At 48.3% G+C, this 27,136-nt stretch overlaps 1 protein-coding gene and 1 pseudogene across 2 annotated transcripts in view; both read left to right on the plus strand.

Annotated features, from left to right (window-relative positions):
• The first annotated feature begins 1,983 nt into the window (after positions 1-1,983).
• Positions 1,984-27,136, plus strand: part of LOC146178563 (uncharacterized) — a 145,058-nt gene continuing 119,905 nt past the window's right edge. Inside the window, exon 1 of one of the 2 annotated variants that reach the window (XM_084578374.1) lies at positions 1,984-3,585. In XM_084578374.1, the coding sequence (XP_084434500.1) occupies positions 3,421-3,585 (165 nt within the window). In that variant the 5' untranslated portion in view covers positions 1,984-3,420. The remainder of the gene's footprint in view (positions 3,586-27,136) is intronic. The other variant, XM_084578373.1, reaches the window with a different exon arrangement.
• LOC146178564 (U6 spliceosomal RNA) lies at positions 18,356-18,448 on the plus strand (annotated as a pseudogene).

Below are 27,136 nucleotides of genomic sequence, written 5' to 3' on the forward strand. Positions count from 1 at the left end.
TTGTCGTCAGCAAAAGGGTCACGCTTTTGCGGCGGCTCTGATTGGTCGAGACGGGATGACGTCATGGAGGCCTCGACTAATCACAGAGCACCACCACAGTATTCGTGAAGGTGTGCCTCATATGGGGGGGGGGGCTGTATACCAATCAAGGATCAATAACTAATTACTAAATAATTGATGATTAATTAATTAATAATTAGTAATCCGTGACAGTTACGTAATTAATTACTAATCAATGTCACGCACCCGGTAAAATCAACCACACAACCGTAAACGTGGAACAACTACGAAGATACAGGGAGCGTGATCTCGTCGCTGCCAAGCAGAATTCACTAAATAAATGCACTCGCAGAATGTGAAAGGGTAGTCGCTCGCTTTACTCGTAGCAGCACTCATCGCTACATGCGCAACAGTCGCGTAGCAGAATGCAGCACTAAGGCTTTCACCTTTCATCACTTTAGTCGCCTAAGTGACCTCGAATTTTTTATAGAGGCTCTGTGAGTATCACGTCTGCATTTGTGTTTCATAAATATGTAAGTATGTAGTACTTGTTCTCCATTACTCTTTGGTATAGTACTTACACATACGTGCTGCGCATTTTTTTTTTTTTTTCTCGCATAGTCCATCACTGCGGCTGCAGACTCAGCCAGGCATTTAGGCTAGGTTAAGTGTTTCGGTGGGAGGAAAAAGAACTATTAAAAATCGTGCATTACATGAGTTCTACTTTTCAATTTCTTTTCTTCAGGAATAAACACCTTGACGGCCTTTCAGTAGCGTTTCGCGATCTCTTACCATAGAGCAATTAAAGCCTGTTATTTCGCTCAATGATCAGTCATTCAAATTACGGGGTGCAAAAGCCACATATTGGCGCAGGGAAAAATATAACACTGCGATTCAAATATTCGGCTGAATATGCCGCTTTTTTTTTCTAGTTGTAAAAGCGGCGTTAACCAATTAGATAACTCGTAGTTGTTTTTTTATATGCGTAAGATTGCAAACAAGCTGTTGACAAAAAGTATTTAAACATTAAGTTAGCAGACTGACAACGCAAAACTGCAGCGAACATGTACAAAGCACTGGCTAAAGCTTAATTGAAAACCTTTATTGAATGTGATCATGCCAGCTGCCACGTGACAACATTATTGAGAACCTATAGATGCTTTCAGAGGGCGTAGTCTACAGTTATACATAATTCATTGAGTATCCATGGCATTGCAGACCCCTACCGAAATATGTATTCCTGAAGGACGCCGTCCTCGTTAGCGGGTTTGTCTTCAGCGCCGTCAATATTCATCGTACAGAAGTCAGGTAGGTATGTACATGGAGTTTAGCTTTCCAAATGAACACTTGGGAGGCGCTGCTGTATATGGTTCTGAAATAATTCCAACTACTGTTCTTGACGTGCACTGGAATAGCAACGTGCGTCGGCTAGACAGTACACGGGCGCCTGGCTATCCATCTCCATCGTTTAAAGTCAGATCACCAGCGAGCCCTCTAATCAGGCCCAAGTCCAGATCCTTATCAGTGAAGCTCTCTGAGCTCATAAATTTCGACCGAGAGATAAATTACAGGTTAATGATTTATTTATGATTATAATCTGAAAAACCACCGAACACGTCGGGCATCGTGCAACTGCAACTTATTAGCGAACTTGCACTTTCTCCCGGAACCCACAATTTACTCGTTATCAGGTTCCGCAGACCAGCTGACACGCGAGAGGGGAGCGCATGCATTGCCGTCGCGCTCGAATATCAGCGACAGACAGAAGTTGCGGCGCGATATACGCGTAGGAAGTAATCGGGCGGTCTGTGCTTCGCTGCGGGGGCATAACCCTATATCTCGCGGAGTTGACCCTTGCCGTCGGTTGTTATGGGACTCGACGCGCGAGCGTTCGCTGCCATCTGGGACGCAGGGGGGAGGTAGGAGCACATCCGTTCCGTGTATGCAGGGCGCATATAACCTTTCCGACGACGTCATACAGCCGTTTATCTGCCGCGCGGGAGAGAGCTGGTCGTCGTTGGCGACGATGGTTTCCGTTTCCTTCGGGGCGCAAGCTTCCTCGGAAGATACGACTTGCGCGTGCGCAGGTCCTTTGCTTGTGCATTCCTGGTATGGCGAGGCCTTCGACTCGGGCACCTCAGGCGCGAGCTCCTCTTGAGCAGCTCGCAATCGGCATCGCTCTCCGGGGAATACATTCCGCGTGGCCATTGTTTGTTATGTGATACCTGGGAGACGCATACGTCGCCAATGTGCACGTGAGAGTGTTTGTGTATTTTTACTAAGTGTGTAGGCACCTCCCACTCCAAGTGATCCCCTTGTGAGGACTCACCATACATGCAAGACTGCAGCCATTCAATTGTGCTACTATATTGCCAGTATATTCTAGATAGTATAGCGCTACTGTTTATTACGAAACCTCGTCTTTATTCCTTTGTTCAGTAGGTATTCGCTTCTCAGCTTGGTTACTTCGAAAGATACCCGGTCGGAGCAGCTGTAAGGGTTACCTACAACAAATAGTATGCTGCTTTTGGTTTCAAGGAAATCTATTTTATGACTGCTATAAGTATCACACACAAAAACGGCAAAAACGTAAAATAATCCTAGGATAGGGCGTTCTTGCACAGAAAACTTTCTAGATCTCAGTGTCGTCATCGTCCTTCGTCGCGTCTTACCCTGGAGCCTACTGAGCATACCAGAGACGTCGGACACCACGGCGGCAAACCGCGCGACTCCACATCACGCCCGCCGTCGCCTCCTTGTCCACCCAACAAGGCGCCCTGCAAAGGACAGAAGAAGCAGCACCGGAAATCACAGTCTCGCCGCGGTTCAAAGCGACTCAGCCTAAAAGCGCTCGATACCTCCGACGCAACAAAAGGCGGCCAGCTGGAACAAGCATCAAGAGAGCAGTCAACAGGGACATCGCCTCCACAGGAAAAGGCAAGTGGATCGCGGGCTGTACGGCGACACTCAAGCACAAATTCATCAACCGCTGGACTCGGTGGCACAGGAGCAGGAATTTCTTACTGTGCAGTCGCCAGATCAGGCACTGCAGAGCGAACGCCTAAGGCGCCCCGACGGCGAAAGAAGCGATCTCGCAAGCTTTCACGAGCGTCGTCTCGTTGCAGCTCAAGTGGTGCTGAACTGGAAGCATCTAGTCCCGCTGACAACGAACGATCTCATCTTGCGCGAAGTCCTAAGACAGTGAAGCCTGAAGGAGCGAGTTCCCGGTCCGAACTCCAAGAGGATAGACAGTGCCAGAGGACCTTGTCTTGCCGCCGTCCCGTGCACGCAGTCTTTAGTGAGGGTCTCTCGGGTGCGACTGAGGGATCCACTTCGGGGGAGAGGTCAGGCCTTAGGCGACTGTCCCTGCGTCGTTCGGGAGGCAGCGTAGTGTGTGGTGCTTTGAGACTGGTCACCGACATGGCAGCGATGTTTGCGTGTGAGCATCGCCTGCGACCGCGACCCTTCCTAGGCGTGCTGCCGCGTAACTGCACCAGCTACAGCCGTGACAAGGCTTGCAGCGCTATCTTGGACGATGGTACCCTTGGCGGCAGGCCAACGTCGGCTCCGGGATGGGGGAGATCGGTGAGTCTACCTTTTTTGCCTTCAAAGCGTCAAAACGAAAGTTTGAAGCCTGAATGGGCTTAATAGGGCAAATTTAGTTGTGAAGTGTGAATATCGGACTGAAATAGAGCATTGGGTATTTGATTCAGATACCAAATTGGTACCCTCACACGCGCATGCACCGTGGTGAACGTACCTGTGGTGACAGCAGACGCTGTGAAAATGCCTATAAGTCCTTTATAATAACAGAGATGTGGACTAGCGCAGATGAAACAGATTATCGGGCGATTCCGGCACATCCACCGGGCCGAGGAATTGTGGACAGGCACATTTTTTACATGAGAAGTTGTTTGCGAACCAAATCTCCAGAATAAAGAAATATTGCACAACCACAATTAATATGCACGAAGATCATTCCGCGGGTTGTTGGCAGCTTTTTTATCTTTGATTATCAAAAAGCACTCCGCCGGTTTTCTGTTCCAGCCTTTACTCGGAGCGCGCGCAACACAAACTTTAAAATAAATGTTTTGCTACGCATAGAGAGGTTAGACCATTCCCATTAATAGTGTATCAGACCAGATTGTGAAAATGAGGGACACTGTGTGGAAGGACAACAACACAAGAAAACGGGTGTGTGTTGAGGTTCCGCCTGGCTCCTGCACGCCTATACCCTGTCTCTTTGTAGAAGGACTACGTTAGGAACGCCACAAACGCTCGTGCCATAAAGGAGGCTATAGTTAATGACACTGTCTTACAACATTCCACAGTTGACCCAGAATTAAAGATGACTTCATAGAAAGCTGGACGTGAATGGCAGTGGCCAATCGTACCCATCCCCCTGCCACTGTGCGTCGTGCAAGAGGAGTTCAATAATCCAGCGAACGTCTACGTTAATACCATGTTTATTCGAACCTAAGCCGACAGCGTGCTCAACATCACGAGATGAAGAAAGATTTACTTCGACATGGATTCCAGGCTTATGAATACAATTCCTGATACACAACCACTACTCATTAAAGTTGCAAAAATGACAAGCCTCGACAAAGTTCCATCTGGAGACAGTACTGTAGCCATTATTACTAAAATCTGTAGCCGACGGGAGTGCTGGAGAGGATAAAGTGACTTGGCACAGCGGGAATTCCACGCGGGTCATAGTGCTTCGTGCTGCCTTATGACCTGCGCACTGGTATGAACGGCGCTTGGAAGCCTGCGAGGAGAAGGCTCGAAGCTTTTCGAAAATCAATGCCGTCGTTCCCGTTTTGTTGCTGTTCTCATTGAATAACATTCTCATCTTTTGGTTGGCTTAAATTCGAAGAAAGCTTTTTTGTTTTTGTTTCATGACCTTCAACTTTCAGGTGTCGGTTTAGAACCGAACTTGGTCTGGATTCGAGTAAATATGGTACGTCTCTGCGTTGAGAAAACATATTATCTGGAATTTGCGTAGAGCACAGCGCCTAAAAGCTGTAGTTTCTTTCCGCAATATGAATTCGAGGACACATTGCCACATACACTCGCGTTTCTCCGTCGGACTGTGACGTGTACGACGTCTGCCCATGGCGCCCTGGCGTTCTTTTGACGGGTGCCAACAAGCGCTCTCCGGGGCTTATAACCCTTTAGAAAACTTCCGAGAGCACTGCAGAGACTGCATCGGAGAAATGTGAGAGTCTGAGCGCTGCTGTCGCACACGGTACATCGCGCGCTCCTTCTTTTGCCAGCAAGGCAGAGACTCGTGCCTGCCGCACAACTTCGTTGTAGTGCTCCTGCATGTGTGGGATGGGCGGTATAGCATCATTCGTCGTCGAGCCCCCTACGTTGCCATGGAGACGGCTGGCCGAATAGACAATGAGAACACATCTCGCAGAATCTCGCAGGCAGATCTCGCGCAAGGAATATTTTCACCATGAGCCAAGGAAGGCTTTCGCCTTAATAACATTATAGTGAGTGACCTGCACCTGTGCCTCAACGGCAGTAAGATGTGCTTAGCTCAATGTGATGCTTTAGGTGCTTATTAAAGCGTATCCTAGAAGTGCGTCGCACCAGCGAGCACTTTTTGAGGTGATTCGCATAGTTATGTGCTTCGAGGTTTCTCGCGGGTTCACAATGATCGAAGGGCAGTGACAAATCTCTCAGCAGTGACATTGGCATTGACGTAACTCATGGGGAGTTCACGCGGCATTTGTGACGCAAAAATTTCAAAGACGATCCATGAGTCTCATGCGGCGTATATGCGAGAGCGTTACTTTTCTACAGCATGCTACGGGATTATATTTACACCTAAGTAAAGGAATGACAAAGACATTTTTACTTGTTTCTGGATTAATTATTGTGATGCATCAGGCTCCGACTAATTAGTGCGCAGTCATTTCACCTGCCAACTTCCACCTGTCAGATGCATGGACGGGATTTTTTAAGGATGCTTCAAACGGGGGGTTACAATATTCCCGGTTTATTCGATTCCCATATCTTCCTTCCCCCTCGACTACGCTATCTGATGTGACGTCACACAACCCATTGACCAAGCAGTGCTCGACTATGCCACCTGTCAATTACCACCTACCAGAGGCATGCTCATTGTTATTTAAGAATGCTACGCTTAAAACGATCGACGCCGCCGGGCAGTTTTTTCTTTTCCACGTGGGGTTTCTAACGGTCTCGCGTTAAACGTGCTCGAAATGCGTAAGGTGGACAGGCGAGCTAGCTAAAGGGCGCTGCACGCGTGTCGCTGTTGCTTTGCCCAATTTGTGCATCATTTCAGCTGATGCGCCATGGCACGCGTTCTTGTAGTATGGTTTCGGGGACGAAAGTCGGCGAGAAAGTACGCCACGGGATCATCATGGGATCTCGTTACCCTGGTTCGTCATGGCTCCGCTGCCACCGGCTTTTATATCGTCCTTTTTAAAACATGCGCTTTTTGGAGGACATGGGGGACTGAAAACGAATAAAGAGTAGCCCCTTAGCACCGCGAAGACAGTTGGTACACGGTGCCTTGACGCCAGTGCCAACGTCAAGGGTGCCCTGTAAACGCTAAGACTGCTATGATACAATGGCCTAATTAACCCATACACGCCTAGCACCCTACAAGTCGGAAACTCTAAATGGTGGTTTATTGGGACGGCATTAGGCCTAAAGAAGGAGAACGCTTACTGAAGGTGAACAAGTTTCGGGGCGTAACTCCGGGTCCACACTGAACTAGAATATCCTATTTGTAGTTTCTATATCCGGGTCCGAAAAGCCAGCTCGAGCTCCAAGCGTGCGGTAGCTGGCAGCCGAAGAAAATATATAGTGAACTAGAAAATATCGATAATATTTCTAGTTAATTATGAACGAATCCCATAAGGCTTCATCGTTGTTTGCGGGGCGCATCTTCTTTGCACTTGCATTGGCGGAAAGAAGCAGTCATTCTGGCGACTTCAAGGCGAGGAGACGACAAGACGGTCGTAAGGTTTTTTTTCTCCTCCATGGTCGTAACTCGTAAGTACGGTTTAAAGCGGCACGTACGTGAACGACATAGCGGCCTCAGCTACGTTTTTCCAAAGAAGGCGTTACCGGCTCGACGATGTAGTTAACAAATAATGTATGCTTCAAGACACGGTAAGGGTCGTGGTACTTGAGCGAGAATTGGGAATTAACTAGAACAGAAAACCAGACGAGAGTTGAGTTAGCGGGAAAGTCGGAGGTGGGCTTGCGTGGAGATCATGATTATCGGATAAGAAGCCAGGTGGCGATACTCCTAATGATGACGGGCAACAGCAGAAAGAGAGGCATACTCCGAGTTGTCTGGGTGGTAGGGAAGGAAATATTTATGAGACAAAAAGGTTCACCATCGTATAAAAGAACAGAAAAAACGAAAAAAAAACAAACTGGTCGTTGCTTGCGAAGCAGTGCGGTAGGTATGAATGTAATACAGAATTATCAGATCTCAATTAGGTTTGGTTTGTGTGGTTTAACGTCCCAAAGCGATTCAGGAAATGAGAGACGCCGTAGTGGAGGGCTTCGGAAATTTCGACCACCTGGGATTCTTTAACGTTCACTGACATCGCGCAGCACACTATCGGCTTGCTTTTTGACTTCATCGAAAATAGGACTGGAATTCGATCTCTCATCACTGGCCTCAACAGTCGATTGGTCGAGTGCCCTAACCGCTGCATCACCGTGGCGGGGATCCAATCAGAGGAGGAGGGAAAGTACTTGGCGAGTATGTCGGCAAGATTCAGATTAAATCTTTCGATGAGGCTATTTGTTTGAGGATGCTAAACAGCGGTCGTTCGATGTGTTGTATGGTACGCATCCAATAGCTCGTAGACTGATTCAGCTAAGAAAACACGGCAGGCAATGAAGGACGAAGTGATGAAATAGGGGAAGTGAATCAGGGCTGCAGTCTCCGCATACAAATTGAGGCGGTCCATTCGGAGGTGGAGTGCACGGGGTGCTTTATTGGGCAGTAACTATAAAAGTTGTTTGTTTGAAAACTCCATCGATTACATTGCGACTCCGCAAGAAAGGCAAACGAAGTTAGAATATTACCATAAGGCCACTATGTGCGATAACAAATCTGTTCTGGAGCCGATATTAAATAATTGAAACATTTACAGCGCTGCAGGGCCTGCACTGGAGAATGCGAAAGCCTGAGCGTTGCTGCTGCTTTTGCGACACTGGACACGTTTCAGTATGTATGTATGTATGTATGTATGTATGTATGTATGTATGTATGTATGTATGTATGTATGTATGTATGTATGTATGTATGTATGTATGTATGTATGTATGTATGTATGTATGTATGTATGTATGCATTTATGTATGTACACACTCGTGCGTGTGTGTGTTTATGTGTGTGTGTGTGTGTGTGTGTGTGTGTGTGTGTGTGTGTGTGTGTGTGTGTGTGTGTGTGTGTGTGTGTGTTGGTCACGCACAGGAAGGCACACACACGTGTCCTGTGTCGTTCTTGCTCGGGTAGGCGTCTTTCGTCAAATCATTATCTTTGTTACATCTTATCTTTTTACTTCCCTCAGCCCCTTCCTGCCTTCTTACCCTAGAAAAGAATTATGGACACATTCGAATGAAGGGTGGCTGTTCCTGGCCCTACGGGGCTGGGATTGGTAAGTCAACGCCGCTTGCGGCGGTGGCTGGCCTGCCACCGAATTTTTATCTATTGTAGGCCGTCATTGCACCCGCCATCGCTTAGGTGGTGGACGACGGCGATTGCGGTGCGCGTCTTTCTTTCCCCCTTCTTTTTCTTTTTTCTCTACTTTCTTCTTCTGTCCGCACGAGGCAGCGGAGGTGGCTCAGCTACAGAGCCAGTAGCAGGCCCGTGCATTTTCTTTTCCTCCTTGGCGGAGACTCTTGAGAGTTCTTTGGACTGCCAGAAGATCAAATCAGTCGATATTGTCGACTATAAACCCTGACTGCTCATTGGAGGGTCAAATTCTAAAGTTAAAGCTCAGCTACTTTGGTCATCTGATGAGAAGAAAGGAGTCGCTGGAGAAAGATTTGATGTTGGGAAAGGTTGAGGGTCGTCGGAGAAGGGGTAGGCAGCGAACGCGATGGTTAGATGGCGTCCTCGAGGCGCTGCAGATGAAGTTATGTGATGTTAGGAAGATAGTGAGAGACCGGAAAGTCGGACACGACTGAACGACTGAACTGAACTGAACTGAATAGTAACCGAGATAAAATAGGCGTAGGGTATAGTTTTAGCGCACTCGGCTGAGACACGAAAGGAAGGTGATTCGAGTCTTGACATGGACACGACTTTTTTTTTCTTTTTTTCTCATCAATGGTTGACAGTTTGTGAGGAGACGCCTTGGTGGCACGCTCTGTGCATAGGTTCCGCAAACGCCACCCGTGAAGCAAGAAATGCTCTCGAATTAATTCCGCTCGCTAAAGCCAATGCATTTGCCTTGTAGCTTACGGTGTAAAAGAGCTTTCTTATTATAAACTTTATTAATCTTGCACGCCAATATACAATGCGCGCCTTAGAGCGCATTGTGAGTTTTCGATATTTTAACGAATATCTAGAGCGAAATCCTTAGAATGCGTACCTCGCGGTCAAAAGCAATCAACTTTTCGGGTGCTTTTCTTCCTTCGAAAGAGAGTTTACTTCGTAAGAAACTGAGCCACTTCCGGTATCACATTTCCTGCCGATAGAGCGTCACATCGAGCGGGCGCGCACGTCCGGTCCTCTCATCGCTAGATGGCAGCACAGGCTCGATGATGAGGCCGCGGTAGTGATAGGAAAGAAGGAGACGAGGGAGCAAGGGGAGATGATACGGGTGCTCATTTAGCAGAACTACCGGTGGCGAAATGGCCGCGTGATCCGCGGACACGGTTGGCCGATCCCGGAGAGCCTCTGCGCGCCGTAGCGATTGACGCTTAACCGCCGCCGCGCCCATACCCCCCCCCCCCCCCCCTTCGTGGGAAGGAAAAGGAAGTGGTGGTGGTGGGGGGGGGGGGGGTGAGTTGAAGGGGAGGGGGAGATGATGAGAAGTCCCGCGCGGTCCGCTGGACGCGTTATCGACCGTCCCGGTGGCGGACGCGGCGAATATAAGCCACCTGCTGAAGGATACCTGTCCGGCCCCGAATCGCTCCTGCCTCCGTGCACACCGCCTTCGTGGCTTTAACCCTTGGGCCCGGGTCGGATAGGTCGGCTTTTGCCATCGGTTCGTTTATTCCTTGCCTGTCCTCGCTCATCCTCTTCTCCTCACTTCTCTTTTTCTCGTCATCTTGTTTTCTTTTTATTAGCTCATACTCAGCACTTTTGAGGCGGCGTTTTAGCAATCGTGACGGTCCGCGTTGGGGCAGTGCTTCGTAGCCAGGGATACGTCGTTGACCCGCACGGAAGGGCTTGGGGCCTGGTTTTAAAGCGTGCAGCCCTAATAGTCTCCATTGCTAACGATGTGTTTGGTGCGTGAAAGCGCTAGTAGGGTGCTTGATGTAACTATAATAGCTTGACTTGTGCCTCTTGCGCTATAAGGCGAGAAGGAAAACGAAGAGAAAAAAAAATGCTTAGAGTTTTCAGTTTCTGACTAGGAGGATTGGCGCTTATAGCGGAACTAGCCGCCTCGCATCCATACAGAATTTCTTCGAACATAATTAGGACACCACGTTCATGTTGAAATAAAAAATTCACAGTGGCTTAGCTGTAGTTGTTCCTCTGTCTCCGTAGCTCACTGTCGCTTTCTGGTTTCACACTGGCGAGCCGTCTTCTCCCCATGCTTCTCAGACAGCATGACGAACTGTATTACAAGCGCTGAAATGGCATGCTTTATACAGCGCAACCTCCCCTCCTCTACTTACCGAAGAGAGAAGAGAGGCAAAGTGTCTCCAATGGAAGACGACACCACCTGTCAGACCACAGCGCACCTAATGGGAGAAGCGCGAAACGCCCGGCGTGGCTACGAGCCACGCTACGCTGAAGAGCCGACTTGGTAGCCCTTCTCCTCCTCGCTTATGACGTCACACCACCTGTTAGGCCGCAGTGCACCTAGTGGGAGAAGCGCGAAACACCCGGCGTGGCTACGAACGCTCCACTTAATCAAACGGCTCAGCAGCAAGAGTGGGGGCGCAGGGACGGAGGTAGCGCGTCGCCTCACCGTCGCTATTCTGCTCGCTAAGCTCCGCTACGGTGCCCCTTACTTTGACTTGACCGCAGCGAATTACAAGACACTTGGCTTACTTTATAACTCTGCCTTGAGGGTTATAACTGGTCTACCCGTACACACGCGCATCACGGAGCTCCACAGATTCGCTCAGCTCCCACCAGTGGATGCACTTATTGCTACGCACCGAGCCAATCATGAAACTCGCCTGCGTCACACACCCAATGGGCATCGCCTCCTCACTCGAATCTTTGACGAAGCTAACCTACACTTGCCCATATTGGACCACCTTACAGCACCATGGACAGAAACATTGGTAACAGATCCAAAACCCATTCCAACCAACACCAAAGGACCAGGAAGAGATCGCCGACAACGCCACATAATTGATACACAAGACCAGCACATCGGTCTCCGCATTTATACCGACGCCGCCCTATATCATGATGATGACACCGGCATCGCGTTTGCAACCACTGCTTACTACCAAGAGGGTTCACAGCTGCACGCCACTAGCCACAGTGGTCGCAGGTACTGGTCCACAACTGAACTCGAATTAACAGCCATCGACGAGGCCCTTCAACACTGCACCAAAGGAACAGATCTTTTCATCCACATCTACACCGACAGTCAAGAGGCTATAAAAGCCCTGAAAGCCCGTTCTTACAAGACCTCGGTACAATACAGCATCAAAGAGCGCTGCCGATACCTACGAGAGACCTCACAAGTCTCGGTACGAATACATTGGACACCTGGACATCACGCACAAGGAACTGGGAACAGAATGGCCCACGAGGCCGCTGGCGCGCAGCTAGAGGAAGACCGCCGGCATAGCCTTGACATGGGCCCGTCCAACTCGGACCACCCTTACTGTTCTCCCGTCTCCTTCATCATAACGGACTCTGTCATCACGCGGCTTAAACATGAGCGGAGGGGTTTGTTGCGGGACCTTGTCCCCGGTATTAATCCTCCGATCCCTTCCGGCCTCTCTCGTCCAGCCCAAGTTCTAACTCACAAGGCGCGAGCCGGTGCAGCGTACACACCGGACATCCTGAGTCAATTGCGCCGAACCAAGATCAGCTGCCCCAACTGCCCTGCTGACTCCGTTGACCTGCAGCACTTGGTCTGGACCTGTCCTGGCACGGCTGGCCTCCGCGCACGCTACACATCTGCTCACCACATTCAGAGCTACGAAGACTGGACAGCCCCCAATACCAACGCCAAGCGCAAGCTTAGTGCCCTGCTAGACTTCATGTCGGAGTCTGGCGCCCTCAACCTCACCTAACCCACCCCCTTCCCCTCTAGGCCTCAGGTCATCCTCATGAATAAAGGTTTATGAATGAATGAAGCCACGCTACGCTGAAAAGCCGACTTGGTAGCCCAGCTATAGCCCAGCTCTCGCGCTGGTATGACGTCAGCAGCCACGTGGTGTAAAGCGTAACTACTGGACCACGCTATGCTGAAGGCTCGAAACCTGGCATAGTATTACTTTCGCAATAAAACCAATGCTCATAAATGCTAGAAAACAAGCCGCACAGTGAATCCGATGCTGTCGTTGTCTGCGATGCTATTGCTTATGGTTCGGAGCTTTATTAAAAAAGATCACTAGTCCAAGGGAAATTTAGCTGTTTTTAGTGGTTTCTAAAACGAAGGAGCCAACATGCTATTAGTACAAGAAGTACAACGAATAAAAAAGGTCAAATGGGCCTTGACAAATATTTGTGGTAAGATTCTGAAAGACTATCTTTAGAGGAGGCCTTCATAAATATTTACATAAAATTTTAAAACCATGCGTAGAGTTTAAAATTTGCAATTAATTTTTAAATATGCGCCTGGCGGCCACTCGTAACCAATGAGGGTGACACCCCACCGAGCGAACTTAGCCGCGTCCCTTCCCCGAGACGTCGACTGCGCTACCTTAATGGACCGTATCTCACTGATGGGGGCGGCGCCCAAGTGACGCCGGCGGGATGGTACGCCGCTACGACCTGTTTATTTTCTTATAGCGCATAGGTTTGTGCTGAGTTGAGGAGGTAAAGGAGGAGCATCATTCTCAACGCTGACATCTTCGATGTCAGTGAAGATAGCTTAACATTTCAAGGCTTTTGACCTATGAGTGGTATGGACAAAGCCTGTCGACAGAGCCCGTGGACAGACGGTATTGGAAAAAGTGTCTGCACGAACTGTCAGCCATCTGTTGTATAATGTAGTAGTACTAAATTTAATATCCCATCTAATTAAAGTATGGCCAACTCCATGGTGACCTTCATTTAGATGGGCGATCTCCAAAATTTGGCCCCCTGGACCCCAAAATTTGACCTAGTTCAAAATATTGTCCAACCTAAATCGAGTATGACCAGTTGAGTGCATAATAATAATAATAATAATAATAATAATAATAATAATTGGTTCACAGGAAGGGAAAATCGCAGTATCTGTCACAATTGGTCTGTGGACACCTGAACTGCGCCGTAAGGGAAGGGAGGAAGGTGGGAGTGAAATTGGAAAAAGAGAAAGATGTGCCGTAGTGAAGGGCTACGGAGTAATTTCGACCACCTGGGGATCTTTAACGTGCACTGACATCGCCCAGCACACGGACGCCACTTCGTTGAGTGCATAGTGACCTCCAAATTGAATAGACCCCGTGACGCCGGACGTGTCAACGTTTATAGATCCTTATAAACGATGGGACGTATATATTCAGAGGGGGAAGGGGGGCTTTTCTTTTTTCGTCTTATTGATTGCTTATATACTTGAAAAGTACTCGCTCAATCCATGTCCTTTCTCGCATTTTCGCGCAGGACGAAACCAGCGAGCTAGTTGCGCTCAGCGTGGTATCCTCGCCAACCTGTTTCTGTTGTTGAAATTGCTGTTATGAAAACCAAAATGACGTACGCCAAGCACCTCTCGTCCTTGCCTGCTCTCGTGTTTTGTGGGTTGCATCAGTGTTAAATTACCTATGTGGCATCGTGGCAGTGGCCAATTTTATAGAAACGATAAGATTGGGATGGAGCGCATTTAGCAAGCACTCGCAGATTATGACTAGCAGCTTACCGGTATCGCTCAAGAGGAAAGTATACAACAGTTGCATCTTGCCTGTACTCACCTATTGGGCTGAAACGTGGAGGCTAACCAAGAGAGTTCTACATAAGTTGAGGACAACCCAGAGGGCTATGGAACGAAAAATGGTAGGGGTAACATTAAGAGATAGAATGCGTGCAGAGTGGGTCAGAGAAATAACTCAAGTTACCGACATTCTAGTGGAAATTAAGAAGAAGAAATGGACATGGGCAGGACATGTAGTGCGAAGAGAGGATAACCGATGGTCGCTGAGGGTAACAAACTGGATTCCAAGGGAAGGAAAGCGTAGCAGGGGGCGACAGAAAGTTAGGTGGGCGGATGAGATTAAGAAGTTCGCAGGGGTCAAGTGGATGCAGCTAGCACAGAACCGGGTTAAGTGGAGAAATATGGGAGAGGCCTTCGCCCTGCAGTGGGTATAATCAGGCTGATGATGATGATGATGAGATGACCCGAAGATAGTTTGTAGCAAATAAATAAACAGATAAATTAGGAAGTCAAGTGGGGCAGAGAGGCCTGTCTTAAACGTGATAATGCTTGGAAAATCTCCCCCCCCCCTCCTTCCCTCCCGGAACTCACGCGTTCCGGCGTCGCTGATTGGCCTACTCCCAAAAATTGGCCTCTTGCCACTTTGACCAAAACTAGTGTGTAGCCTAATTTCAGCGTGACCACCTGAATGGCGACTTCCAAATTTGAGTGGGCCACCCCAAAATATGGCCTTCCTGATCCCTGACATTCGACGTCATCAGAATTTGATCAAAACCGGTGCGGGCGGAGTCTGTCTTTGGACTCCATCTTACCTTATGTCTAAATTCGAGTACGAAAAATTCAATAGTGACCCAAACTTAGGTGGGCCACACACAAAATTTAGCCTCCCTGAACCCATAAAATTTGACCAAAATTGGTGTGTCATATAAGTTAAATTATTAATTATCCCTAAATAATAATTTAAGTATGACCAGCTCAGTGGTCAGTCGCAAATTTAGGTGGGTTACGCAAAAAAAAAGGTAGTTCGACCGCGCCGCAGGCATACGATTAAGACCGTTACAGAATTTGATCCTATAGGTGCTCAATTAGGGTACCAACGTGTACATCACGAGGTACTACTACCAGCACCTCTTTACGACCACCGGTTCACCGCTACGACCTCCGGAGCTCGCATCTCATCACGGTTTCTAGGAACAAAGGTCGCCTGTGCGAACCCCTTGCACATGTTAGGAATCAGTTCGAAAAACAATTATGTGCGCCATGTGGCGAAAACTCTTTTGACCCATCCAGAACCCTGTATCTTAATCAGGTGAACCACATATTGCCCACCAATGGCAATTGTAAGTGGCGACACACACACCCATTCCCAGGTTGACTATATTAACGGTCGATTGTATGGTCGGTACCAATGGCAATTATAAGCGGCGACACACACACGCTCATTCCCAGGTTGAGTATATGACCGGTTGATGACAGGTACCAATGACAATTATAAGTGGCGACACACACACGCTCATTCCCAGGTTGAGTATATGATCGGTCGATTGTATGGCCGGTACCAATGGCAATTATAAGCGGCGACACACACACGCTCATTCCCAGGTTGAGTATATGATCGGTCGATTGTATGACCGGTACCAATGGCAATTATAAGTGGCGACACACACATGCTCATTCCCAGGTTGAGTATATGATCTGTCGTTGTATGACCGGTACCAATGTCAATTATAAGTGGCGACACACACACGCGCTCATTCCCAGGTCGAGTATATGATCGGTCGATTGCATGACCGGTGCCAATGGCAATTATAAGTGGCGACACACACACGCTCATTCCCAGGTTGAGTATATGATCGGTCGATTGTATGACCGGTACCAATGACAATTATAAGTGGCGACACACACACGCTCATTCCCAGGTTGAGTATATGATCGGTCGATTGTATGACCGGTACAATGGCAATTATAAGTGGCGACACACACGCTCATTCCCAGGTTGAGTATATGATCGGTCGATTGTATGACCGGTACCAATGGCAATTATAAGTGGCGACACACGCTCATTCCCAGGTTGAGTATATGATCGGTCGAATGACCGGTACCAATGGCAATTATAAGTGGCGACACACACACGCTCATTCCCAGGTCGAGTATATGATCGGTCGATTGTATGACCGGTACCAATGGCAATTATAAGTGGCGACACACACACGCTCATTCCCAGGTTGAGTATATGATCGATCGATTGTATGACCGGTATCAATGGCAATTATAAGTGGCGACACACACGTGCTCATTCCCAGGTTGAGTATATGATTGGTCGATTGTATGACCGGTACCAATGGCAATTATAAGTGGCGACACACACACGCTCATTCCCAGGTTGAGTGTATGACCGGTAGCCTCGTATTCCCCTGATGGGGCTTGGGACAGGTGGGTCGACGCCGCTTGCGGCGGGGGCTAGCCTGCCACCGAATTTTTGTCTGTTGTGGGCCGTCATTGCGCCCGCCACCGCTTGGGTGGTGGACGACGGCTGTTGTTGCGGCGCGCGTCTTCCTCTTCTTTTTCTCTCTTCTCTGTTTTCTCTTCTGTCCGCACGAGGTAGCGGCGGTGGCTCAGCTACAGAGCCAGTAGCAGGCCCACGGCGCTCGACTACTGTTCCCAAGGGCACGGGATCGAATCCCTGCCTCGTCGGCCGCTTTTCCAGGGAGGCGAAAAGCAAGGCGCCCGTGCGCTGTGCGATGTCAGTGCACGTTAAAGAACCTCAGGTGGTAGAAATTTCCGGAGTCCTCTACTACGGCGTCTCTCATAGCCTGAGTCGCTTTGGGACGTTAAACCCCACGAACCAAACCAAACCATTTTCTTTTTCTTCTTCCTACAGCCACAACAACATGACCAGTTGATTGTACGTTACGTAGGTCGAGGGAAAGGTGGTGAAGGGTGGCAGTTCCTGGCCCTACGGGGCTGCGACGGTAGGTCAACGCCGCTTGCGGTGGTGGCTTGCCAGCCACCGAATTTTATCTGTTGTAGGCTGTCATTGCACCTGCTACTCTAATAAGACACGGACAAAGGAAAGGTAGGACGCACACAAACGCGTTTGTGTGCGTCCTATCTTTCCTTCGTCCGTGTCTTATTAGCGCAGCTTTTTATTGCATTGAACTATGAACCAACTGGCCCGACAAATTTTACCCGCTACTGTTTCGGTGGTGGACGACGGCTGTTGCGGCGCGCGTCTTTCTCTCCTTCTTTTTCCTTCTCTATTTTCTCTTCTGTCCGCACGAGGCAGCGGAGGTTGCCCTGCCGGGGTGGTGCAGTGGTAAGACGCCCGACTACTTTGCCGAAGTAGCCGGGTTCTAACCCGACCTCGGCGGCTGCATTCCGATGGAGGCGAAACGAAGAGACGTCCGTGTGCTGTGCGATGTCAGCGCACGATAAAGATCCCCAGGTGGTCGAAATTACTCCGTAGCCCTCCACTACGGCTCCTCTTTCTCTCTGTCCACTTTCACTCCCACCTTCCTCCCTTCCCTTACGGCGCGGTTGCGGTGTCCACAGAAATCAAGTGAGACAGTTACCGCGCCTTTCCCTTCGTATAAATAAATCGGGCAGCGGAGGTGGCTCAGCTACGAAAGCCAATAGCAGGCCCGTGCATTTTCTTTTCCTTCTTCGTACAGCCACAACAACATACTACTGTTCCAAAGGATGCGGGATCGAATCCCCGCCTCGGTGGCCGCTTTTCGATGGAGGCAAAAAGCAAAGGCGCCCGTGTGCTATGTGATGTTAGTGCACGCTAAGGAACCCCTGGTGGTCGAAATTTCCGGAGTCCTCCGCTACGGTCTCTCATAGCCTGAGTTGCTTTGGGACGTTAAACACAACCAAACCAAACCATACATTACATAATGCAGCGGTGCTTGAAGGGTTTCGGTCACGTGGCTCATGACGCTACACATGGTGGACCAGTTGGTGGACTCCACTGTATGGGTGGCCACGGCGTAACTGTAAAATTATTTGCCTCAGTATAATTATCACGTGACTTGGAAGAAAAATAGTAGTGGTTATTTTATTATATATACAAAAGGAAGGAAAATATTTTTGCCAGCCTCGGTGTCTGATATCTGATATTAGAAGCACCTGTACTTTCAAAGTACTTGAATTGGAACGATACAGAGAACATTAACATGGCCCCTGCGCAAGGATGACTTGGTAGGGTAATGTGCAGTATCTGTCACACTCGTTTCTGTGGACACCTTGACCACGCGCCATGTGAAGAGAGGAAGGTGGGAAAGATGTGTTTATTGAATGGAATGTTGGGAGGTCAGCCGAAAAGTTCAACATTTGTCTGGGGAATACTGCACTACTTGATAGACAGAGACAAGTGAAAGACGACACACGAATGAAGCGCAAACTTACAACTGTTTATATCACGAACACATCATTCATGTGTGTGATCACGCACGTTATCACTTCGACCACAACGCCGCATTTGCACAGCTATCATCTCTAGCCCCTCCTTTGTGAGAGCCACAGATGATGTACTAACGCACGTATCTTTTTCTGCTGACTCAGTTAAGGCTTCTACGATTTCTCTTTCAATTCTTTCCTTTTGTTTGCCTACAATTTCAGTCTTGTGGATTAATGATTTGCAGCCAGTTTCGCGCTGCAAGCAATGTTGCGCAAGATCTCCAGGGTGGCTGATCTTCCCACAGTCCCACATTTTCCCACAGACTAAGTGGCGTCCGTGTGCTGTGCGATGTCAGCGCACGTTAAAGATCCCCAGGTGGTCGAAATTACCCCGCAGCCCTCCACTACGGCTCCTCTTTCTCTCTTTCCACTTTCACTCCAACGTTCCTCCCTTCCCTTACGGCATGGTTGAGGTGTCCACAGAAAACAAGTGAGACAGTTCCCGCGCCTTTCCCTTCCTATAAATCAATCAGTTTGTTTGCTTTTTTTACTATTCAAACGCCTCTTTCTCGACCGCGAAGCAGACTATCTTTTTATCAAAGAAGTAGCGCAGCAGGAGTGCCATTCTGAGAATAACTTTCAGCTTTGCTTGGCAATCTATTAAGATGCACCCGCTGAAGTTAGAACACAGTGTTACTGTTGCAGTAAAGCCAATGCATCAGCTTGAGAGAAGGAATTTTTGAATGCATCTGCGCTTATATGCAGACCACATTGGCAAGCTTTGCGTAGTGATTATTTAAGGTCGCACGTTTCGAGGTGAACAGATCGCAGCCTTCATGTTATGACATGATCTGTCCTCGCTGCTCGGCTTAATGGCTTAGATCGTGTGTAATTGTTGCACTGTAGTTATTAAGGGTAATCCTCTTTTGAAGCGAAAATCCTCACTACGCTAGTCAACGCTGCGCTTCGCGTGAGCCGGCGTATGTCGGAGCACGAGTTGCGTCACGCACGGCGTAGATGGCCGCCGCCGTCACAAGAAGGGAAAGGCGCAATATCCGTCACACTTGCTCTGGGGACACCTGAACCGCGCCGTAAAGGAAGGGAGAAAGGTGGGAGTGAAAGTGGAAAGAGAGAAAGGGAAGTCGGTAGTGGAGGGCTACGGAGTAATTTTGACCACCTGGGGATCTTTAACGTGCCGCGGACAGCTTTTGTCGACGACAGCATGGCCATCAAAGGCTTTCGCCTTAAAAGTCTCATTGCATCGCACGTTAAAGATCCCCAGGTGGTCGAAATTACTCCGTAGCCCTCCACTACGACTCCCCTTTCTCTCTTTACACTTTCACTCCCAATCATTCACAGTTTTTAGGCACGAAAGCATAGCGCCGTGCTAGCCGTAAACATGACATTGAAATAAGAGTAGACACGAAGAGTCTTTAACAAGCGCATGTTTATCGCGGAGGACGGCTATATAACCGCTTTCCAACGAACAGGCGTGCGCATTCAACATGGGGGAAGATTGATTGATTGATTGGTTCACAGGAAGGGAAAGGCGCAGTATCTGTCACACTTGTAGCTGTGGACACCTGAACCGCGCCGTAAGGGAAGGGAGGAAGGTGGGAGTGAAAGTGGAAAGAGAGAAAGGGGAGCCGTAGTGGAGGGCTACGGAGTAATTTCGACCACCTGGGGATCTTTAACGTGCGCTGACATCGCACCGCACACGGACGCCACTTCGTTTCACCTCCATCGAAACGCAGCCGCCGAGGTCGGGATCGAACCCGGGTACTCCGGCACAGTAGTCGGGCGTCTTACCACTGCACCACCCCGGCGGGGCACATGGGAGAAGAGAGTAATACTACTGATACAGAAGTGCAACCACCGGAGTTGGCTGAAAAGGAGCGAAGAAACGAAAGGCTGAAAGCTCAATGAGCGTCCGAGACAACCGAACAACGAGAAGAACGTTTCTCGCTAAGCAACGCAGTAAAGCCGAGTCTGAAACGCCTAAAGCATAGCCATAAGCTAAACCGTAAGCATATCCATATTCAACCATAAGCATATCCATAAGTTAAACCGTAAGCATATCCATAGCCCAAATTATAAAGCATAACTATAAGCTAAACCATAAGCATCACCGAGGCTTTTCGCTTCGAGATATCCAAGCTTAACCTTAGCTAAGCTCCAGCCAATTTTTTGTACCATAATGTAATAAATTTTTCTTTCATCTATATTTCATTCATGCATGACTCCCTGTTCTCTCCATTATTGTATAACACCATGTGCAGTACAGTCCCAGGTGAAGATGTTCAGAAACGAGTTGCTCCTGGAACCAAAACTTTCTTTCTCAGACTACATAGCGGGTCATTGCCATTTAAGGCGTGGTTGCAAACGAATATAATTTTGTGCCTTGGAAAGTCCGCCGTCTACTATGCAGAAAGGATGTTTCTGGGACGCAGTTTTCTTCTTTGATGCTCTCTAAAGGACTTCCGCTTAACCCTCACGGTATCAGGTATCTCCAGATTGAAAACGAGGATGTTATTCTTTACGATCTTGTAATGGCGTTGGGCCTGCCTAGTATATAAAGACGTAGGATGGCGATGCGTCACGCAGATCTTGACGCGTGACCACTGAGACAACACTTTGAGGAAGCTATTACAATGTGTTGCAAAGTTATCAGACTTGTGGATCCAGCACCTGATAGGCTCTTGCACATGGAAGCCATAAAGGCATTGAATTAGTTTTATTGAAGTTACATGAGTCAAATACGGCTGATGCTTCTTATGCAAATGTATTTTGAGTGCAATAGAGAAAATGGGCTTCAAATGCCTCTAACGCGATTTTTGTTAAGGCGTTATATGCTTCATGCAACTCATAACATGTCGTAGAAAGTAGTAGTACCGAATTTCACGTGACAGGGTGGCACAACTGATAAAATTGTGGCAAGTAGGTACAAAGTGCAACGAGTAGCAAGCGGGACAACGGTATGTACAACATATACTACCTTGGCAATGCTCCTCCCCCCTTGTTCTTGAGGCATCAACTATGGACATCATAACTGTAGCGCAACTGGTCTTCGCCCAGCGTCCTGCGTGCTGTGATACAATCTCGCTGCCCAAGTGGCATGCATCTGCCAGTCTGTTCAGCGGTAGGCATTCGAACCGATATGTGCACCCCTAATTGTGTGCCCTAATCGCGTCACTGCTCCACGTGACCTAGAGCTACGGACGTTTACAGAGGAGTAGGAGCGTTGAGAGCGCTGTCACAGAAGTAGGCACCGGTCGATTGGTGGCGCCAACCTCAGGATTAAGCGAGGAAATCATAGCTGCGTGAGCGACAGTTCGTCTTCATACACGTAGGCGGTCCAAGGTATGTCGTTTTGAAGCGAAAAGCTTCACTACGAGAGCCGGAGCCGAGCTTCGCGTATGCCGTATGCCGTGTGTCGTGTGCCTTGACGTCACAGCCAAGGCCAGCTGCGCAGCCCCCTCGCCAAGCTCTGCCGGCGTTGCCTAGCAATGCTTAAGAGGTGTGCGACTCCTCCTCATTAAAAAAAAAAAAAATTGTCTCCATTCAGGAATCAAACCTCTATCCCTTGGTTCCCCAGCCGAGCGCTTTACCGTTGTGCCACGCCCCGCGTTTTGTTTTTTCTTTATTGCATGGAAGAACTTCGAGCCAATATAACCAGGTCGCATCCCGCAACCTGTAGATACACAGTTACATAAGCATCAAGCTCCCACTTTGGCCACACATCAAAATTTCGGAAGACACATACATGCATCTAGTAAAGGTAACCTGGCAGGAGGTCGATATCCTACGCAGAATATACCCCCCGCACTATAGCAGATTGTTCTCTGAACAGACTTCGATGAACGTGGTGGCTCTGCGTGGCGATCTGTCATGCGGCTCTTTCACAGGCTAAAAAGTCCTATGAGCACAAAAAGGTCACATGGTGCTTCAGAAGCTTCCACTGTGGGCAAAAATCTTACAGTATAGGGCGTAATATCAATGTCCTTTTTTAAGAGTTCGTTGAAGAATGTCCAAAGAAAAAAAAAAACACTGCATCACCACAATACACAAAGAAATGATATATAATTTATGGCTGCTGACACAGGCGAGGTGACTATGGTACAAAAGTCCCTTTTGCACGATCCCACGTTTTGACAGGTAACGTTGATGTGTGAAGTTTAAAAAAGAAAGTCTTTGCGGCTGATTGTATATACGTTCGTTGAATCCGCTTTAATACACTATTGTCTAGAAAGGGGAGGTAAGGCTGCAATTGCATCGGTACAGGAAATAATGTCTCAATAAGAACTTTTGTCATCTGTCTTCTGGATAGACTGTATAGGTATTCCAAGGAAAACCGTATAGTGAGGAAATGGAATGTTTCGGCAACTTCCTTAAGAAAACCCTACAAAGGACCCTCATTCCTATGACCAGTGGGTGCAAACAAATTAGGTAAATGGGCACTTAATCGTCCATTAAACAAAGCTAGGAGGAAGGGATGGCTTGCTGTTTTAAAACAGAAAAACCTTTTAACAAGCTGATGAACAAACAAATGCTGGAGGCCAGCTCCACCAGCCTCCAGAAGGAGAAACAAATTATCTCGACGCATAGGCTTCCATTGCGAACGCCACACAAAAGTAGTAAAAAATTCTATGCAGGGACAGTATTTTGTTTCTTGCACAATGTAACACCTGCAATACATAGATAAGCTTCGAATTCAGGAAGACATTGCAACCTTGTGCTAGTGCAAATAGAGACAGCTCCTTACCCACCCATGCTTTTGTTTGTCGCCTAGCTGATGAGATCTGAGAATCCCAGTGAGGCCCACTATTGCGATATTGATGCAAAGGAACCCCCAAATACTCTAAGTCTTCGGAGTCCCACCTGATGCCGGCAAAAAAAAAAAAAAAAAGGCTTTGTACCCCACTGACCTAACCAGAACCCCTTTGATTTATCAAGGTTAAAGACGCCCCCGAAATATCAAAAAACGCTCAGTTACGCGCAAAACCTCGGTCACACTCTTTTTATCAGTACAAAAAAGGGCAATGTCATCAGCATAAGCCAAAATCTTAATTTCACATTGCGATAGTGAGAAGCCACGAACTGCTTTGTTTTGATGATACTACGACATAGGGGCTCCAGATATAACGCGAATAACAAAGGCGATAGAGGACAGCCCTGTCGAACAGATGATTTAAGCGGAATAGGTTTGGTAAAGTTTTCATTAACAATCAGTCTTGTAGTGGCCGCTTTATAACATAGTTCTATGCCTTTAAGCAAGACATTACTAATGCTTGCACTCTTAACTACAACAAACAGAAAATTATGACGCATCTTATCAAAAGCTTTTGCTAGATCAATCTAAATTAGGGCAACTTGATTGACCTCATCCACGGTGTAAGCTACTCTTACACTGTGACCTCATCTGACATTGTTTCTAAAACAGAACGCGCACTATAGATATGGTTTTGAATACTACGGCATTTGATTCCACACGCTTGATGTGGTCCTAATAAATCTTATTCCACAAGCTGCAGACGAGAAGAAAGAACCTTCGCAACTATCTTATAATCCACGTTTCATAAGGATATTGGACGGTAACACCATAACACCATTGAAGAGTTGCATGAAGCACATCGCCTGGCGCAACTTGTCGGCTTAGCGGCCTCGTCCACTGGAAGACATGTCGTTCAAACTCTCAATATTGCCCCGCCCCATACCACCCAAAACCACGTCGAGAAACGCTCTTTATAAATCCGCTTGTCTACCGTGAGGATGATAGCGGGAAAGGCGCTGTTGTTGTTGTGGCTGTAGAAAGAAGGAAAAGAAAATGCATGGGCCTGCTACTGGCTCTGTAGCTGAGCCGCCTCCGCTGCCTAGTGCGGACAGAAGAGAGAAAGTAGAGAAGAAAGAAAAAGAAAAGGGAAAGACGCACGCCGCAACAGCTGTCATCCAACACATCAGCGGTGGCGAGTGCAATGACGGCCTACAACAGATAAAAATTCGGTGGCTGGCTAGGCCCCGCCGCAAGCGGCGTTGACCTACCGGAACAGCCACCCTTCACCCTCATGGCGTCTGCCGGCATCGCATGCACAGGACATGAAAGTGGGTTCTGACCTTCCTCTCTTTCTCCACTTTCACTGCTACCTTCCTCCCTTCCCTTAAGGCACGGGTCAGGTGTCCACAGAAATAAGTGACAGATACTGTGCCTTTCCGTTCCTGTGAATCAATTATTATTATTATTATTATTATTATTATTATTATTATTATTATTATTATTATTATTATTATTATTATTATTATTATTATTATTATTATTATTATTATTATTATTATAGAACGCTGGTGAATTTTCGATGCTGCGCTCGGTCGTCTACAGCCAAGTCTTTCACTCCACATTAGGTTCAGCAGCATTAAGCCCCTCTATTTTGGGCCCCTCAGCACAGGAATTGTTGTTGTGGCTGTAGGAAGAAGGGAAAGAAAATGCACGGGCCTGCTACTGGCTCTGTAGCTGAGCCACCTCCACTGCCTCGATTCGTTTATAGAAAGGGAAAGGCGCGGTAACTCTCTCACTTGTTTTCTGTGGACACCGCAACCGCGCCGTAAGGGAAGGGAGGAAGGTGGGAGTGAAGGTGGAAAGAGAGAAAGAGTCACTTAATGGAGGGCTACGAGTAATTTTGACCACCTGGGGATCTTTAACGTGCGCTGACATCGCACAGCACACGACGCCTCTTCGTTTCGCCTCCATCGAAACGCAGCCGCCGATTTCGGGTTCGAACCCGGGTACTCCGGCACAGTAGTCGGGCGTCTTACCACTGCACCACCCCGGCGGGGTGACGTGCGGACAGAAAAGAGAGAGTAGAGAAGAAAGAAAAAGAAGAGGGAGAGAAAGATGCGCGCCGCAACAGCCGTCGTCCACCACCTAAGCGGTGGCGGGTGCAATGACGGCCTGCAACAGATAAAAATTCGGTGGCTGGCTAGCCCCCGCCGCAAGCGGCGTTGACCTACCGTCCCAGCCCCGCAGGGCCAGGAACAGCCACCCCAACTCCTCCACAGGAATTGGACTATGCGCTTCTTGTTAACAGTGGACTTCAATGCGAACAACCCTCGGCCTTCTAAGTATCTGCAGTTGCCTTCCTTAGGTATGCTAAATGCATCTGCCCTGACATCAGTATTGTTGAAGACTGTGTAGTCGATGTTATTACCGTTGTGCCGGCAAATCGGCGTTCACCAATGCGTCGTGTGAAATGGGCCCGCATAGCGTCGTCCTCGCTAGCGGACCACCTACGAAACTTTGGCGACTCGGCTGGGCGGTGCTCCCCACTCGCGACCGCCTGGAGCGATGGGAAGTCGTGCACTCCTCCAGTGCATGCCCGAACTGCTCGCTCGAAGAGTATAATCGCCACACAACCGTCAATTGCGTGGGGGCGCTTATAAGTTGGCCATACTCGAATTAGGTTACGCGTCGATTTAGGTCAAATTCTGATGGTTGGTTGGTTGGTGAAATTGTGGAGGTCCGGGAGCCAATTGTGGATGCCACCCAACGTGTTCGATTGAACCACCAAAGGAACGCGTGTTGTCGCCGGTTTCAAACGACTGAGGGTTTTCTTGCTGTAGTAGTTGTATTAGTAGTAGTAAATATTTGTTTTATGATGTGAACAAAAGAGTTACTGAACGCCTAAGAGGTCGTCCCTAGTCTGGGACGTCATTGGATACTACCGATGCCTGCCTGCGCGCCACCAAGGAGCTTTGAGCTCCCAAGGTAGAGCAGCAGAGCAGGTACTGCTCCCAGGTCTGTCTGGTAAGGTTGGGGAAAGGGCTCGAGAAACACAATGGTGATGCGGGGCACGAAGCGCCACGTGAAAGGTGTCTCCGAGAAACCGACAGTTCAGGCACGCGGAAAGATTTCCGACAGTGTCCGGCGACCGTCGGACTAAGGAAAGTCTGAAGGCGGCGTAGCAGTTGTTCCTCCGCTTTCGCCAGATAGCGCGCGGGGTCAGTGTAGGGTCGGAGCTAAGTGCAATAAAATATTCGCTCGAGGCACAAGTGCGATAAGGCGAAAGCCTTTCCTGCGACTCTTTGCACTGATTTGCCGCTTTTCGCTCCACTTTGCTTCTCTTTTTCCTCTTTCTTCTCTTTCTCTTTCCATTGCTCTTTTTTAATGTTTACTCTTTAACTTTTTTCCTCTTTTGGTTCTTTTTTTGTCACTATCTTGACTGTTTTTTTTTCTCTTTTACTATATTTTTACTCGTTACTGTTTTCGATTTTGCAACGCAATAGCGAGGCCCGACATAAAGCTTTGCAACGTTTTTGCACGTTTTTTGCACAATTTTGATGTATTCTGCACAATTCTGACGTCTGTGGCCGTTTTGTCGTCTGTACACTATATCGACGTCCATCGCTATTTCGACGTCAAATTGACTTCTTTGGCTTTAATTGATCACCATATATCCACATCAACGAAATTTTGCACACAGAGACATTTTTTTCACTCTATCTTATACAACCATTCTTTTACT

This window comes from Amblyomma maculatum, chromosome 9 (assembly GCF_055883805.1).
Source record: "Amblyomma maculatum isolate TAMU_Amacu chromosome 9, ASM5588380v1, whole genome shotgun sequence".
NCBI lineage: Eukaryota > Metazoa > Arthropoda > Arachnida > Ixodida > Ixodidae > Amblyomma > Amblyomma maculatum.